Below are 14,497 nucleotides of genomic sequence, written 5' to 3' on the forward strand. Positions count from 1 at the left end.
GATGTCCCTGAGGCTTCTACAGATCAACAACAAGGTCTGTGGCGACGAAGGAATATAAGCTGATTGTAGCTCAAGCGAAGGTAAAATCCCCAAGTGCATTCTTGCAAGAAAGCACTTCAATATCTTTCTGCTCCATAACTTTAGCAATGACGACAAAACGGCGGCAAGCCTAGAACTGCAATGGACACATCTAAGAATGATGGCGTGCTACATGGCTCCAAATGAACTCGTTCGCAGGCTAGTCAGCTACAGCGAGAGGTCCGATATTGGCCTACCACACCCAATGTGGGAGCACTGACACAAATTTAACGGGTGAGTCATTCTTCAGCTTTATCCGAAACTCTATTATTTGTAATCGGGGCAACGACCCCACTAGAGCTTCCATGCGCACTTGGTAGTTGGGTTAGCCAAAAAACAAAGAAACTCTCTGCATCTGTGGGAGGATTTATTTAAACAAATCTTTAAAAATATTGAAAGGATTGCTGAAAAGAAAAGTAAACAGAAACGGAAGCTAAGTCGGACACTGACGAGGGAGAGGGCCACTCAAAGATGACTCCTTGCCAATCCGTCAAGATCGTACCTAAATGTATGCCAATTAATGGTTATCGGCCGTTTCCATAACGATATGAATGCTACAAAAGCTGAACAAGCACTATTTTTTATTGTATTATATATAACTCAAAATATAATGAATGAATGAACTCGAATGAAGTTCATTTTTATGGTATTTATAAATAATAAATTAACCGGTTGCTATGCCTAAGGCAACTCCACCAAAAAATGCTGCTGTAAAAATGTGAAGTTCATTCACTTTTGGGCCATCTTCATCGCCAATAAGCTTTGTGTACCACTTTCTTACTTTTTTACTATTGCTTTTTAACAAGCCCTCTGCTTTTCCCATTTTATCATCGACATATCTTTCAGTCTGCAAATAAAAAATGTAATACAAATGTGTTATAAAAGATGTTTTATATAATGAGGAATGGTAGTGATGAATGATGTCATTGTTTTTTTATTTGCTCACAGCTTCAAAATTGTGGATACCACAGATTTTTGCCATTTGTGGAAGAGCTAAATGACGTGCCAAAAATTGGAATTAAACTTAATTCATTGGGATATCACAGGACTCTCCGCAAAATGTTGGTTTTCTAGATGTTATTGATCTTCCAAAACCGAAGGACGGACGGACGGAATGTATTTTCGACAAGAAGCTTTCGCCGCAATACTGAATGTGTTATTGCATCCTGAATGTAGTCAGTTATCGGCTAAGAGCCTTCCAAAACTGTTGCCGTTGTAGCTTGTTATAAAAAAATTATAAAGCTAACTCTGATGGTGAACGACTGCCTGGAAAAACGATTCCAAATGTATTGCCCTAATTCTAGATAGGAAAACGATTACAGAATGATCAATGATAAGACGGCTCGAGATACTTGATTTTAGGAAATAAAGATGAAATGTGTAATGTCCATATACATGAATATACAAGTAATTTTTAAATTTACCTTATCGGCCCAGGTCATTTCACGCCCTTGAATTGAAGATTCCACTTTGTTTGCTATTGAAGAAACACCTTTTGTCAACCTTGGCCAGTTAACTTTGATAATTCCTTCTTGGTGCGCTATTTCCATAAGAATTATTCCACCGCCAATTGCAAATGCTGCAAATTTCCCAATTTTCATTGTTGCAAACCCAGTGGCCCTTAGAAGTTATAAAATGAATGTAGATTTTTATTATTTATTGTGTTAATCTAATCTAAACAAAGTAAAGTAAAGAACAAAAAATAACTTTGTGCTTTACAAGATTTTCTTCAGTGAATATTTCTTAAAGGAAAAAAAAATATATATATATAGACATATGTATATGTATGCCTCTTCTAGCTCGCTTTATCGACTTGGCTGGTGGTGCTGATCAAGAATGTACTTGGACTAGGGGTTTTGCTTGTTTTGCTCCCTCCGCTCGACATGAGTAAAATACGGGAGCGAGGATACAAGAAATTTATGTACATAATAGAGGGAGCCTTTGTAGGGCCGAAAACGCTTCTTTCTGGGTGTTCAAGCCATCTACTTAAAACAACGAATTTTCCATATACTCTACGAGTACCGGGTATACAAAATATGGCTGGGCTCGTCCGACAAAAAAATATTCCTCCACTTTCCCAATGGTAAATATTAGTGTTGCCTGAAAAAGTATCTTTTTTCCAGTCAATTAAATATTAGGATAGCAATGCTGGTTAGTCGCTAAATTAGAGAAACAAATTTGATTGTTGAAGGTATAGCGGATAACATTAAAAATATGCAAACATGCATATATTTGGACCGCAACTTTACTATATACATACATATGTATGTATCTATATAATATAATATATAATATTGAATTTATTCAGATTGTATCGAGCATACATACATACGTATGCAAAGTTTATATTGCATCATTATTCAGTGCGCGAATTTTTCGATTAGCAGAGCACCTTTTAGGTAGTCTGCAATTGTAACATTTTATGTTGCCTAACTTCGACTTACATATGTATGAACTTAAGAATCGCTAGAGAATTGATCAGAATGATGCCTGCTTAGGAAAGTCGAAGGAGTCGAAGTTTTGAGTGCAGTCGAAATAGGACTAAGACTGATCAAATAAGAATTAAGCTTGTAATTTATCAAACGCTCAATGTACGTTATATGCACCACATACCATCCTGAGGTAACTCCAATTATCATCTGTGAGTAAGCAGACCGATGACTAATATTACTAAAAGTATTTTTTACAATTCTAGAATAGTCATCCATTTTGGATATTATGTATAATACTTTGGTTTTGTCGATATATTGAAAATATTAATTCAGATACAGTGTGACCAAAACCAGAGTAAAAGATAATCAGGGTACTACCGTATTTTCCTAATTTCGATTGTACAAAATATTGTATTTTTGACTGCATAGTGGTATTCGACTAAATTTCATACCAAATGCTGAATTATTGTTGGTAGCTCTCTCAATAGTGCTATCAGTCGAAGAGCTCTGTCACTATTTGTGCCAAATCATTGTTTACCAACACGCAAAGCTGATTATTGTATAGGCTTTTTACACCGTCGACCATCCACCATCATTTTCGGCAATGTTCCGTTTAGTTTTGCCGTTCCAACTACCAAACTGAACTGCTGCAAGTTTTCAGTGATTCCAAAGAATAACGTTATAAAGTGCTTATAGATAGAGTTTTATTATAACCAATTAAATCGCTAATTTATTCATTTAAACTAGTGATATATCACAATTCAGACAAAAACTATGCTATTGTTATTTTCATTAGTTGTTTTTTGGATAAATGACAGATGGTGCCAGTGGGAATCGAGAATTCGTATCACTTCAAAAATCCCACTGTTCCCCGCGGAATTGCCGTGACGGCGATGAACCATCTTACTCCCCAATGTGATACAAAACGCTTCTGGAGGCTGTGTGATCCCCTATGTTTTGTTTGGAAACGTACAAACATCAAATTAAGACCTGAAACAAAAAAGTAAAGAAAAGAATGATCTCCAAATCGGAGGAGATATCCTCCGGTATATTTATGGTATATTTTGAAAATGAGACTGTATGTTTCGGTATATTTCCGGCGGTCGGACGGTATATTTTATCGATAAATCTGCGGTCACACTGATTACTGATTACTTAAGAACCAATGCAATAAGTAAACAAAAAAATATGCTGCGATTATTAAAGTTGCCGGTATCATTTGTTAGTAGAAACTATTGCAATTTAAATAGTGTGCGTTGCATGGCGGGCCATTCTAAATGGGCCAATATAAAGCATACAAAAGCGAAAAATGACGAATTTAAATCGGCGCTCTTTGCAAAGATTGCGAGGCAACTTCGACTGGCCATACAAGACGGAAATTCAGCAGATCCAGCTATAAATCCCAGTTTACAATCCGAAATAGAAAAAGCTCTTAAACAAAACATGCCCATGAGTACTATTCAAAAAACTTTAAATCAGTTTAAACGTGTTGCACAAAATGTAAAAAAACATAGGTTGGATATTCGATTTAAGAGGAACATATATATCATTTGTACTATTTGTACGGACAATTTTGCTGCAGTTAAGATGGATGCAGCGGCAATGGTAAAAAAAAGCGGGTAATTTTTTATTGAATTCAGTTTCTTACAAAAATACTCACATGCCGTTTTTTATTTAAAGAGGAGAATACATAGATGTTGGGCACATGTTTCAGGATTGCTGCTTGATACAAAGCCAATATGATACAACAAAGCTCTTGGAAGGACAGAGCTTAGAAGACAGAGCAGTTGAAGATGCAATTGAGCTCGGAGCTGAAGATATTCAAATAGTTGACATAACCACAGGCTCTATCAATGTATGTTAAATATATTTTCTAAGTATTTTTTGAGAAACCATTTTATACCGCATCACACTCTATGGGGTGCTTTGGAGAAAAATTGGTTACACAAAATTGTTAGTCAGGTCCAGTTTTTACTTTCGCAAAAAATTTCCGATTACTTTTGAAAACGTAAAAATTTGTGCGTCCGATTTTTCCGTAACCAACATCAAATATTGCTCTGTAATAATTTTTTAGGGCTATAACACCTTGGTTTTGTGCTATTAGCGTACGCAGCTCTTTTTCAGCTTTATAGATTTATTATCTTCGGGGCGTAGTGTTTTAAACACCTAAAATTCAAGTTAACAATTTTTTACCATACTAAAAGGTTTTTTGCTGTTCAATTTTCCTCTCTGTTCTTTCCTCCATGCTACCTGCATAAAATGAAGCCGCCTTTAACCATGAACCCCATCTGGCTATGATCGGTTCTGGTGGTAACTCCTTATTTGGTCTTTGCTTGCATCGTTGTACTGTGAGCGAAGCTTTTATAAAAATATGTTTTAATGTTGAAAATTGGTTTGTATAAGCCTGAATATTGAAATTTCACCTTTTTGTCCCAAGTTGCACAAATTATTGTTTCCACCAATTTTCACCAAAATCAAAGGAAAACTTGTTCAATATAATGCTAGCCACTTTATTATACAGGATATTCGTGGACTGATGTAGGCGTGATGTAATATAACAAACTGCCGTAACAATCCCAATTGATATGGGCTTCAAGGCTATACAATGATCTCATAAGTCTGAGTGCTGGATATTTATATAGTATATAATATTTTCATTTATTTACTTTCAGTTTTTTTGTGATCCAGATAATGTATTTAGTTTAAGTAAAGCATTAGCCAATGTTGGATATTCTATTGAGAATTGCGAACACCTATATGTATCAAACGTAAGATATGTAGGTACATATAAATGAGTTAATTTGCTAACAATTTTTTGTTTTCAGAATCTTGTTACACTATCGTTAAATGAAAAAACAGCTTATGATGCATTTAAAGAAAAGTTACGGAATATTCCTGGGTTAGAAGATATTTATGACAATGTAGAATAGCACGTTAGAAATTCCGGTAAATTTTTGATTAACCGGCATATGCTTACACAAACGCAAAAATCGATGATCTACCGCGAGTTATTAAGAATTTACGTGCAGAAACTGACAGTCGGACATGGTTATTTTTTAATGGATTTTCAAAGTTTAATTTTTGGCTATACAAAATGTAAGCATAATCACATATGCTATTCAATGAAATGTCAAAATATAAACATAATATTTTATGATTTAGAATTTCGGTATTCAACTTACTTCACCTTTTCGCCATTTAGCTCCTCTTCACCATCCTTATAAACCGTAAAACTAAAAATTTTAGTAAAAAAAAACATACAACGCCTCCACAACAAAAATTGACGGTCAATCGAAGTAATTTATTTTCGAGATTTTAGGAGCATATACATATGCATACATATATAGAACATTTACAGAAATTACTTCGGCTCAACAATGATTGTCTATATTATGAGTAAAAACGACCGGATGACACTGTTGTTTCCAAAAGCGTTTTTGTGAATGCATGAATACAGGTCTGGGGGGTGCACTTTATTGGCTTTGGCTAACTGCCGAAATATTTTTAAAAGAAGGTACGCACGTCTTCGGTAGCATAGAATTCCAATGTTTTTTATTAACAGTGTACAAGCGCATAATATGTCTAGTTAACATGATGAGAGGTGGTGGTTTACCTGATGAGAGAACAAAAGTATAGATAGAGTAGATAGATGATGACCGTATGACATTAGTAAGGGCAAGTTGACCGATCATCCCGGCTCTCTTGAAAGGATCTGCTTTCAAAGCTGTAAAATGTAGTTGGAGAGTGGAGCCAATTTATGGACTGGTCGCCTCCAATAACCGTTGGAGGTTTAACCATCACTTCCAGGTACGACTGATTTAATGCGTGCTATACTCCAGTGTTGGGATTAATGTTGTTAGCGTGGATGATGACCATGGTGCCCACGGCGACATTTTCTAATGACGCTATGTACTTGATTCGTGCGCGAAGCTCGTTGGTATACTCCGCTGATCGGCGTCGCCAAAATTGTTGTTTGATGGCCGTAACAACATTGAAAAATTTCAGATTGCTGAGATTGAGTGTATGGTTTATCTGCTCCAACAAGTTAATGGCACCTAGATCACTTGGATTAGTGGGCTAAATTCGTCCCGACTTGCTTCGACTTCAGCTGTATCAGTGCCAAGTTCCTCGAACGTGAGCCTTGTATTGATGAAGGACCTGTGGAAGAGACCCTTTGAGGTCTTTACAGACGCTTCCCAGAGCCCGCCAAAGTGTGAAACCCTGCGTGGCTGCAGCAAAGTTTGTGGCTTCGGGAGTAGATAGTCTAAGCTTGTGACGGCGATGTAAATGCTTTTCCGCTGCTCAGTGTTGAACACCTCTGTATCTAAGTCGATGAACTGAGGTAATGTAGGCCAATCTGCGACTGTCTGCTTCAGGAAAGGTTGACCAGCGAACCACATTGTCTCAAGTTTGTGCGTTGTGGCTACTCGCTTGGCGATGTCGGCAGGATTCCAATCGGTAGCACAAATCTCTAAACGCCTGTTAACGTTAAGTCCTGAATTTCGGAGAATCGATTCCCAACGAACGCAGATAAAGTCACTGAGTGTTAGGAGGCTGAAAGCAATGAGGCCACCAGAACTTTCCGTCCTTAGGTAGATGCAGCAGCTCTATCCTGCGGTTGGATAGATTGGCGGTTACTTGGAGTTAATAACGAGGTACCAGCAACGCTGAAATGTCTCTGACAGCCGGTCCAGCCGTATGCATGTGTTGTGGGATGGATTCCTCATATTGAAGTCGTGCGAGCCACAGTTCTTGAAAAAGTTCTTTGCGACAATGACGAGTGGCGACAGTGGTCTTAACGGGTCGAACAGAGTCGATGCAAGTAATAGAATGGCTCTCTTGGTGACGCCTGATGGTATCTTCTTGATTTGAATGCCATTTTTTCCGAGGAAAGTGACCCCGATTCAGAATCTATCTATGACCAAAAAAAATAGAGAAATATACCAAAAACAATGCAAAATGGACAGAGCAGAATTTGATTGTAGTAAGTCTAATAAATATACAAATGTATGCATGTATTTTCTCCTTTTTATGATTAGTGTTTTGCGACTATAAAAAAACAATAAACTCTATAAAAAATAAAGTTTACTGCCTAAGTGGATAACAGCCTATTCCCACAGGTGACCATCCACCATCCATCTGGGATGTTCCTAAACCGCACGTTTCTATGCGATATTTAGCCGATGGTTTCAAATGCTACCAAAAAAAGCAATTAATGGCGAGAAAAAATAATTCGCGGCTAGAAACTTTGGAAATACTGCAGCAAATTTCAAGCAGCCAAGACCTGCTCAGAAGAACAGAGCATTTACTATTTTTAATTCAGTTAAGAGAGTGACGTTTGTTGCCCATATATATTTTGTTTTATTATAGCAAAAAATAACCAATTTAAAAAATTAAAGGCGTTGAAGGTTAATAATTCTGATCAATAGCTATTGTGAATCGGTGTTTCATATCTGTCGAAAAATTCCACCGTTCCCCCGGGATGTGCTCATTGTGCAGAGCATATAAAAGGGCACTATCGAGCTTTCCTAAAAAACATCGATAGTCGAATCCATGATGACTCCATCGATAGTGTCTTTATGTTTTTGCACCATTTGATTTACGTGTCATTGAGATAACCATGTTTAAAATATTGTATATATATTTTCTTATTTTACAATGTTTTCTGTGTGCTTCAAAAACGAATGCAGAAATAATAAACACGAATGTAGAAAGATTGTTGGACTTATCGTCACAACTTGTGAAGACTACAATCAAAATTACGGCTGAGGAAACAACCGGCAAACCCATAACCGAATACGTGTTTCTCGTGGCTGATCCCAATCTTGCATTTATTTCATTAAAAGATGACACGGAGAAAAACATCTTGCTACGAAAAAATAAGGAAGATTTAAATGGGGATCAAACTTTCACGTTTACTTTTAAGAAAGCATCCCCAACGCAAACTTTTGTAATCGAGACAGTCTCCTCTAAGAACATACGTCCTCATCCTGTGGAAATTGAACAAAATGATAAGCAATTGGTTAAATATAATGGAAGTTTATATTTTTATTCAAAATACAAGACTCGCACGCAGAAAACCAATGTTAAACTCAGTTCTTCGAATATACTATTCCACACCCAACAAAAGCCGTTTTCAGTAGGAGCAAACAGAATAATTTTAGGGCCTTACGAAGACATTGAAGGTAAATTAACATAAATTTGTATTGTAGTATGCATATACCTAATTATATTTCTTTTTCACTATTTTTATTAGCCTTATCTCAGCAAGAGTTGGTTGTTCATTATGAAAATCAAACGCCATTTTTAACAGTCAACACATTGGAAAGAACTATTGAATTGTCTCATTGGGGTAATATCGCAGTCAAGGAAGAAATTCAATTGACTCACGCTGGAGCTAAATTAAAAGGATCATTTTCCCGATACGATTTTCAAAAGGAGGGACGCTCCGATCACTCTGCTGTAAAATCATATAAAACGTATTTACCGGCCTCTGCATCTGGAGTCTATTACCGAGATACAAATGGCAATATTTCGACATCAAATATGAACTTAGTTCGCGATTTTATAGAACTTGAGCTAAGGCCACGGTTTCCTCTTTTTGGTGGATGGAAAACCAAATATACTCTTGGATATAATGTTCCCTCATACGAATATATGTACAACGATGGCAACAAATACCAGCTGAAGATGCACTTAATAGACCATATTTATGATAATATGGTAATCGATGAAGCTGTTATAAAGATTATTCTTCCAGAGGGATCCACACAAATCAAATTCTCGACACCATACCAAATAAGTCGCCGACCAAATGAGCTAGTGCACACCTATTTAGATACGATTGGACGCCCAGTTGTTACATTCTCCAAGTCTAATTTGGTGGAAAGTCACATTGCTGATTTCACTCTTAATTACAGCTTTGAAAAGGTGTCTTTGCTTCAAGAACCCTTACTGGTTAGTGCTTTCATTTATGTCATATTTTTATTTACAATTGTTTTCTTACGTCTGGACTTTTCAATTACTTCACATTCACATAAAGAATAATTAAATCGTATTATATGCATTAAACATTTTGAAAATAAATAAATTTGATAAAACAATTTAACTTTTACATGTTGCTATTTCGTCGCACAGTGTCTCGTTTCCCGAAAGATAGTACAATTCTGATTTTGATTCGTTATTCGAAACCGAAAATTGTATACTAAAGAAATTTGTATACCCGGTATTTGAAGTTTAGGTATATAATAGTTTTTTGGTGGAATGTGGATGTGTGTAACAGCCAGAAGGAAACGGTTCCAACCCTATAAAGTATATATATTCTTGATCAGCATCAGGTATCAATTCATCACATAGCCGAGTATATATATATATATCCATGTCTGTCTGACCATCTGTTTGTCCGTTCAGTTGAGCGCCTAGTTTTCAGAGTCAATAAGTGCTAGAGTAACCAAATTTTGTATCCAGACTGCTGTAATATCACACTGTTAGAAGTGAATTTTTTTAAATTTCGCGCCGTCCTTCAAACGACGAAAATCTGTGGCATCCACTATTTTGAAGTTAGGAGAAGTTTGAAGTTAGGAGAAAGTGTTGAGTCTAGATCAGATCGGATTATGATTGTAGACAGAAGGAATAAATAAAATTGCATAGGCTACGCAACGCCTTCGACACGCTTACTCCATCGGGACCGTAGTTGCGGCTCACAACGTTCCCGCTCGTTATACACGATACTCAAAAAGAGTATATGGGTATAACGCTCAGAAGGAAGCGTTTCACAAACCATGATGTATGTATGCTGCATCAATAGCCGAGTTGATAGAGCCCTGTCTGTCCGTCCGTCCGTCTTGTTTCACTGTCGAAGTATACAGACTCCTCTGATATCACACTGAATCCAGTTTGTTCAAATATTTTGCCACGCTCTCTTCCGCACCCACAAAGGACAAAAATCTGTGGCATCCACAATTTTGAAAATACGAGAAAACGGAAAACTTTGAACCATAGAGAAAGTCCATATCTTCTAGAATGCAGAATCTTAATCAGATCGTATCATAACAGCCATTATTCAGTGGCTGTCTGTCTTTGCTAATTGACAGTTTAAATTAGCACAACTTTCTTAATTGTGTACCAACAATAATATTCTACTAGGAAAAACACACATTTCACGACAATGGTCAGGAAAAGTCCCAGGGTCGTTAGAAATGCTTACCAATATTGAATAATTTTGAATAAAACCTATGATATGTGAGTGTAGTTTTTCGATCAGGTAGAGCAGATCAGTTATCAATTCTCTGAGATATACATATATAAAACAGAGGGTCGGCCAAACATGTTTTCCTGATGACATATTAGCCAAAAGCCTTTATGCTGATATGGGAAAACAATAACAACCACCGAAATGGTTAACCAAGTAAACGCCTGGATGCCATTTATACCATACGAATATTTTAGTTTTGCTCTGAAAATGTTCTTGCAGCATTAATTATTTTTGATAAATAAAATAAATCTCTTAAAAGTTTGCAAAATTATAATTTTATTCGTACTGAATCAATATGCATATACAATTTTTTAGGAGTACTTTTATCCATTTATGATTTTCTTACACTTTTTCTTAAGGTGTATAATATTTTGGATTTATTTGCCATACTTTTAATTTTTCGTCTATCCATGATCTTAGGCTAGCAACGTTTGCGTAAACTCCGGGGATATTTTCTTCTCCGCAACCAATTCCCCAAGCGACTATGCCAGCTGACTTAAACCGATTTTGCTCGCCTTTAATGGGGCACACTAATGGAGAGCCCCCATCACCCTTGCAAGTGTCCTTATCTTTTTCGCCGCCTGCGCATATAAAACTGTCATGCAATATGAAATGCTTTCCCAGGCGAGTTTCGCGCAAGTTCGACTGGCATTGTTGTTTCGGCATAACAGGCAAATCAACCTTTTTTAGAATGACTTGATATTCGCCATCTTTTCCAAATTTGTTTTTACCCCAGCCAGTGGCAAAGCAACGTTCATAGTCAAATATATCCCCGGGGCTTGGCAAACACACTGGCTGTATGTTCTCCTGAGAGGTAAACGAACTTTCAAGCGATAGCAATGCAACATCGTTGTAAAGTGCCCCCTTATTAAATTGTTCATGATAAACTATTTCTTTCACATAACGGTCCTCATGTGGTATTATTTCTTTTTTTGTTTGAGTGTCCCATTCGCCTGCTCTCACTAAAAAAAAATAGAAAAAATATTTTTAGAGACATTCCAAATAAAAAAATAAAAGAAAACAAATTAATATATTGAGACAAGATGGTCTTTATCCTTTTCGCTACACCTTTCATGAAAAATTGAATACTTTCCAAGGGAAGTTTGTCCTTGAAGACAAAGCTTCAGATTAATTACTTCTAGATATGTCAGATATACATATGTGTGTCCTCCGACTTCGGCTTTGAAAGCAGAATACTCAATTTTCGTTAGGATTAATAAAATATCCTCTGATTGTATCTATTGACAGTTCTGATGTATACATATTTTGCAAAAGATTGAAGAAAAAAGTTGGCGGAGAACCAACCGGACGAACGAATGGTCGGAGATTCTCCATCCTTTGCATAACTACCATCTTATCAAAATCCAAATACCTCTGCATATTGATAAAAATTAATTGCATTTACATACCAACAATTGAGTTTGGCTCTTTGTTATGGACACAGTGAGCTGCTGTTAAAACCACATTTGGCGCGATTAAAGCCCCTCCACACTCATACAAGTTTAGTTGAGCTTCTTCCCGCAAAATGGCGACCATCCAAGGGAATTCCGCGAACTCTGCTTCTTGGTTAACAGCTCCAGTTATCTTAAAGCCGATACCGTTTGGATTTTGGTATCCACAGCCTTTTGCTGCATCAGGTTGTGTTATTGGGGTATCAGTTGTATCTTTCTTAATAACGAATGAAAAATGATGATTAACGCGCATTCACATTTAAAATACAAAAATACCTTGTTTGAAAGATCACAACATAGATCCAAATAGTTTTTACACGGTGCTGCAGTGTCAATTCGGATGTCAATTATGTTTTCTCCACTGGTATTTATTGTGTTGTTTGTGCACAACCATCGAGGCACGCATTCCTTTTGGTCTCCACAGGACTGATACTGGCCTGAGGAGCTCGATGAACGAGTTGGTTGAGCAGTAACAACATCGCTTCCAGTGATTTGTGTTGCAGATGTCGATGATTCGCCTATTTTAAATATATCCGCAATTAGGTTATCCAGGGAGGTGTCTTGCGCAAGACACGCATATACCATGATGCATAACACAGCGCCATTGAACAAAAGCATTTTACTGAAAAAGAAAGACGTTTTATGTGCCGTGAGGTCGAAGCAGGCTTTTCAGCTAAGCGCCTAAACTACACAAAAACTATGTTTAGCTATTTATTTTATTTTTTAAACATTCCGGGGACGGGGTACATTGTGCGTTTGCTACGTTGATTGGGCGGCGAATGCTTTGCTTTAAAATTCTTGAAAAAATAACACATAGGAGTGCATACCTCATTCGGAGTTAATGCGAAAAAATTGAAATTGGGAAATGTCTTCGATAATATAATTATTTTTCGTTGGGGATCTACGCTTTTTATAAGGTCAGGTACAAAAGTGTTACAATTTGTCTGTCTCCGCCCCTAATTAGCAACACATTAAATTTGAATTTGTTTCCTCCAAATTAAAGTGCTTGAATAACAACTCTGGCAAACATACATATATACGTTTTCTGCTATTATCCATGACTGGCTAATTGTATGTGTTTATATTACTAATAAAAATTGAATGCTGAATAAATTTAATATTATTTGATATTTAATAGCAGACGTTCACGTGGATATGTACAAAAGCATTCACATTTTCTTCATAAATGTTTAATTCGGCTGGAAGGAATCTCAGGGACAATCAGGGGGCCTTGTATTTAAAATATTTATTCTAAATACAAAATGTGCAAAGCCTAAATAAGCAGCTGGAGCATTTATAGAAACAAAATAAAATCTAAAGAAATCCAAATCGCTTTCAGAAATAACTTATCTCAGTGCTAAACGACGGCTCTGTCGAATCGAATAATGCTTTCTGTTCGAGGGTTAGAAGGTCAATTCTACAGATAGCTTGTTATCAGAAGAAACATAGTATATATATACACCTAAATATGTAAGTATTGTTGAAAGATTTCAAATAGAAATGTATTTTTATAAGTCGGCATCCTGCTGTATGTGTTGATGAGCCACACTTTGGCAGAGAACCTGATAGGCGGAAGAGTAAGGCCATGAGAAATAGTTTTATTCGTTTTTAAAACAGGAATGGAAACAAATTCTCAGTATTTGGTTGATACATATATGTATGTATACTAAACTAAACGTTCAGCAATATCCTATTTATATTCTTAATTTATTACAATTCATACATTCAGTTTGCCATTCATCGAACGAAAAGGGTAGACTGACTTAGGCGTTTTGAAGTTAGTTTAATGGGGTTTTTATATGTACGTATATGTATTTGTATTTTTTATATTTATATGGGAAGAGTTGCATTTATATGGGAATATTAGTATTCTTTATTTGAATAAATACGAATATTTATACCACTCATATTTCCATATGTATATAAAGTACATAACATTATTAACCCATCGCACAAGTGTACATACACCCATATGTAAACCCAAACACACATACACATAGAAAAACACTTTTTTATATTTATTATACCTAATACTAGTAATGATTTATTTACATTTATATACATACACAGTTTGTTCGATTGAAATCTGGTGTCTGATCTTTTTTTCAATAAGTATGTTAGCTGATGCTGGGTAATGACTAAATGACAAAGCTAATTTGATTTCTGAGTCAATCTTTATTTAAAATTGATATACAAATATACACCACACAATGCGCGACACTTGAATAGCACCTATGAAAATTGGAAATAAAAAGCATTTAAAGTGATGAAGCGATTAAATT

The 14,497-nt window shown here is 36.1% G+C and overlaps 4 protein-coding genes across 4 annotated transcripts; 2 read left to right on the forward strand and 2 right to left on the reverse strand.

The window, feature by feature from the left end:
• Positions 1-644: 644 nt before the first annotated feature.
• LOC4811825 (FUN14 domain-containing protein 2) lies at positions 645-2,786 on the reverse strand. The gene is made up of 3 exons (XM_001382183.4): positions 2,692-2,786; positions 1,503-1,698; positions 645-925 (listed from the first exon to the last, which is right to left on the reverse strand). Exons 1-3 carry the CDS (start codon positions 2,784-2,786, stop codon positions 743-745), a joined length of 474 nt encoding a protein of 157 aa, XP_001382220.3. The 3' UTR covers positions 645-742.
• Positions 2,787-3,619: 833 nt separating this feature from the next.
• On the forward strand, positions 3,620-5,674 carry LOC4811826 (probable transcriptional regulatory protein MMOB1910). Its single transcript, XM_001382184.4, has 4 exons — positions 3,620-4,129; positions 4,191-4,365; positions 5,183-5,278; positions 5,336-5,674. The coding sequence occupies exons 1-4, from the start codon at positions 3,699-3,701 to the stop codon at positions 5,438-5,440; spliced, it is 807 nt and encodes a 268-aa protein (XP_001382221.3). The 5' UTR covers positions 3,620-3,698; the 3' UTR covers positions 5,441-5,674.
• A 2,390-nt stretch (positions 5,675-8,064) lies between these two features.
• On the forward strand, positions 8,065-9,618 carry LOC117184007 (dolichyl-diphosphooligosaccharide--protein glycosyltransferase subunit 1). Its single transcript, XM_033379882.1, has 2 exons — positions 8,065-8,695; positions 8,767-9,618. The coding sequence occupies exons 1-2, from the start codon at positions 8,131-8,133 to the stop codon at positions 9,555-9,557; spliced, it is 1,356 nt and encodes a 451-aa protein (XP_033235773.1). The 5' UTR covers positions 8,065-8,130; the 3' UTR covers positions 9,558-9,618.
• Positions 9,619-11,023: 1,405 nt separating this feature from the next.
• Positions 11,024-14,418, reverse strand: LOC26533742 (phenoloxidase-activating factor 2). Its single transcript, XM_033379883.1, has 4 exons — positions 14,282-14,418; positions 12,492-12,837; positions 12,174-12,432; positions 11,024-11,726 (listed from the first exon to the last, which is right to left on the reverse strand). The coding sequence occupies exons 2-4, from the start codon at positions 12,831-12,833 to the stop codon at positions 11,119-11,121; spliced, it is 1,209 nt and encodes a 402-aa protein (XP_033235774.1). The 5' UTR covers positions 12,834-12,837; positions 14,282-14,418; the 3' UTR covers positions 11,024-11,118.
• Between the last annotated feature and the right edge of the window lie 79 nt (positions 14,419-14,497).

This window comes from Drosophila pseudoobscura, chromosome 4 (assembly GCF_009870125.1).
Source record: "Drosophila pseudoobscura strain MV-25-SWS-2005 chromosome 4, UCI_Dpse_MV25, whole genome shotgun sequence".
Taxonomy (NCBI): domain Eukaryota; kingdom Metazoa; phylum Arthropoda; class Insecta; order Diptera; family Drosophilidae; genus Drosophila; species Drosophila pseudoobscura.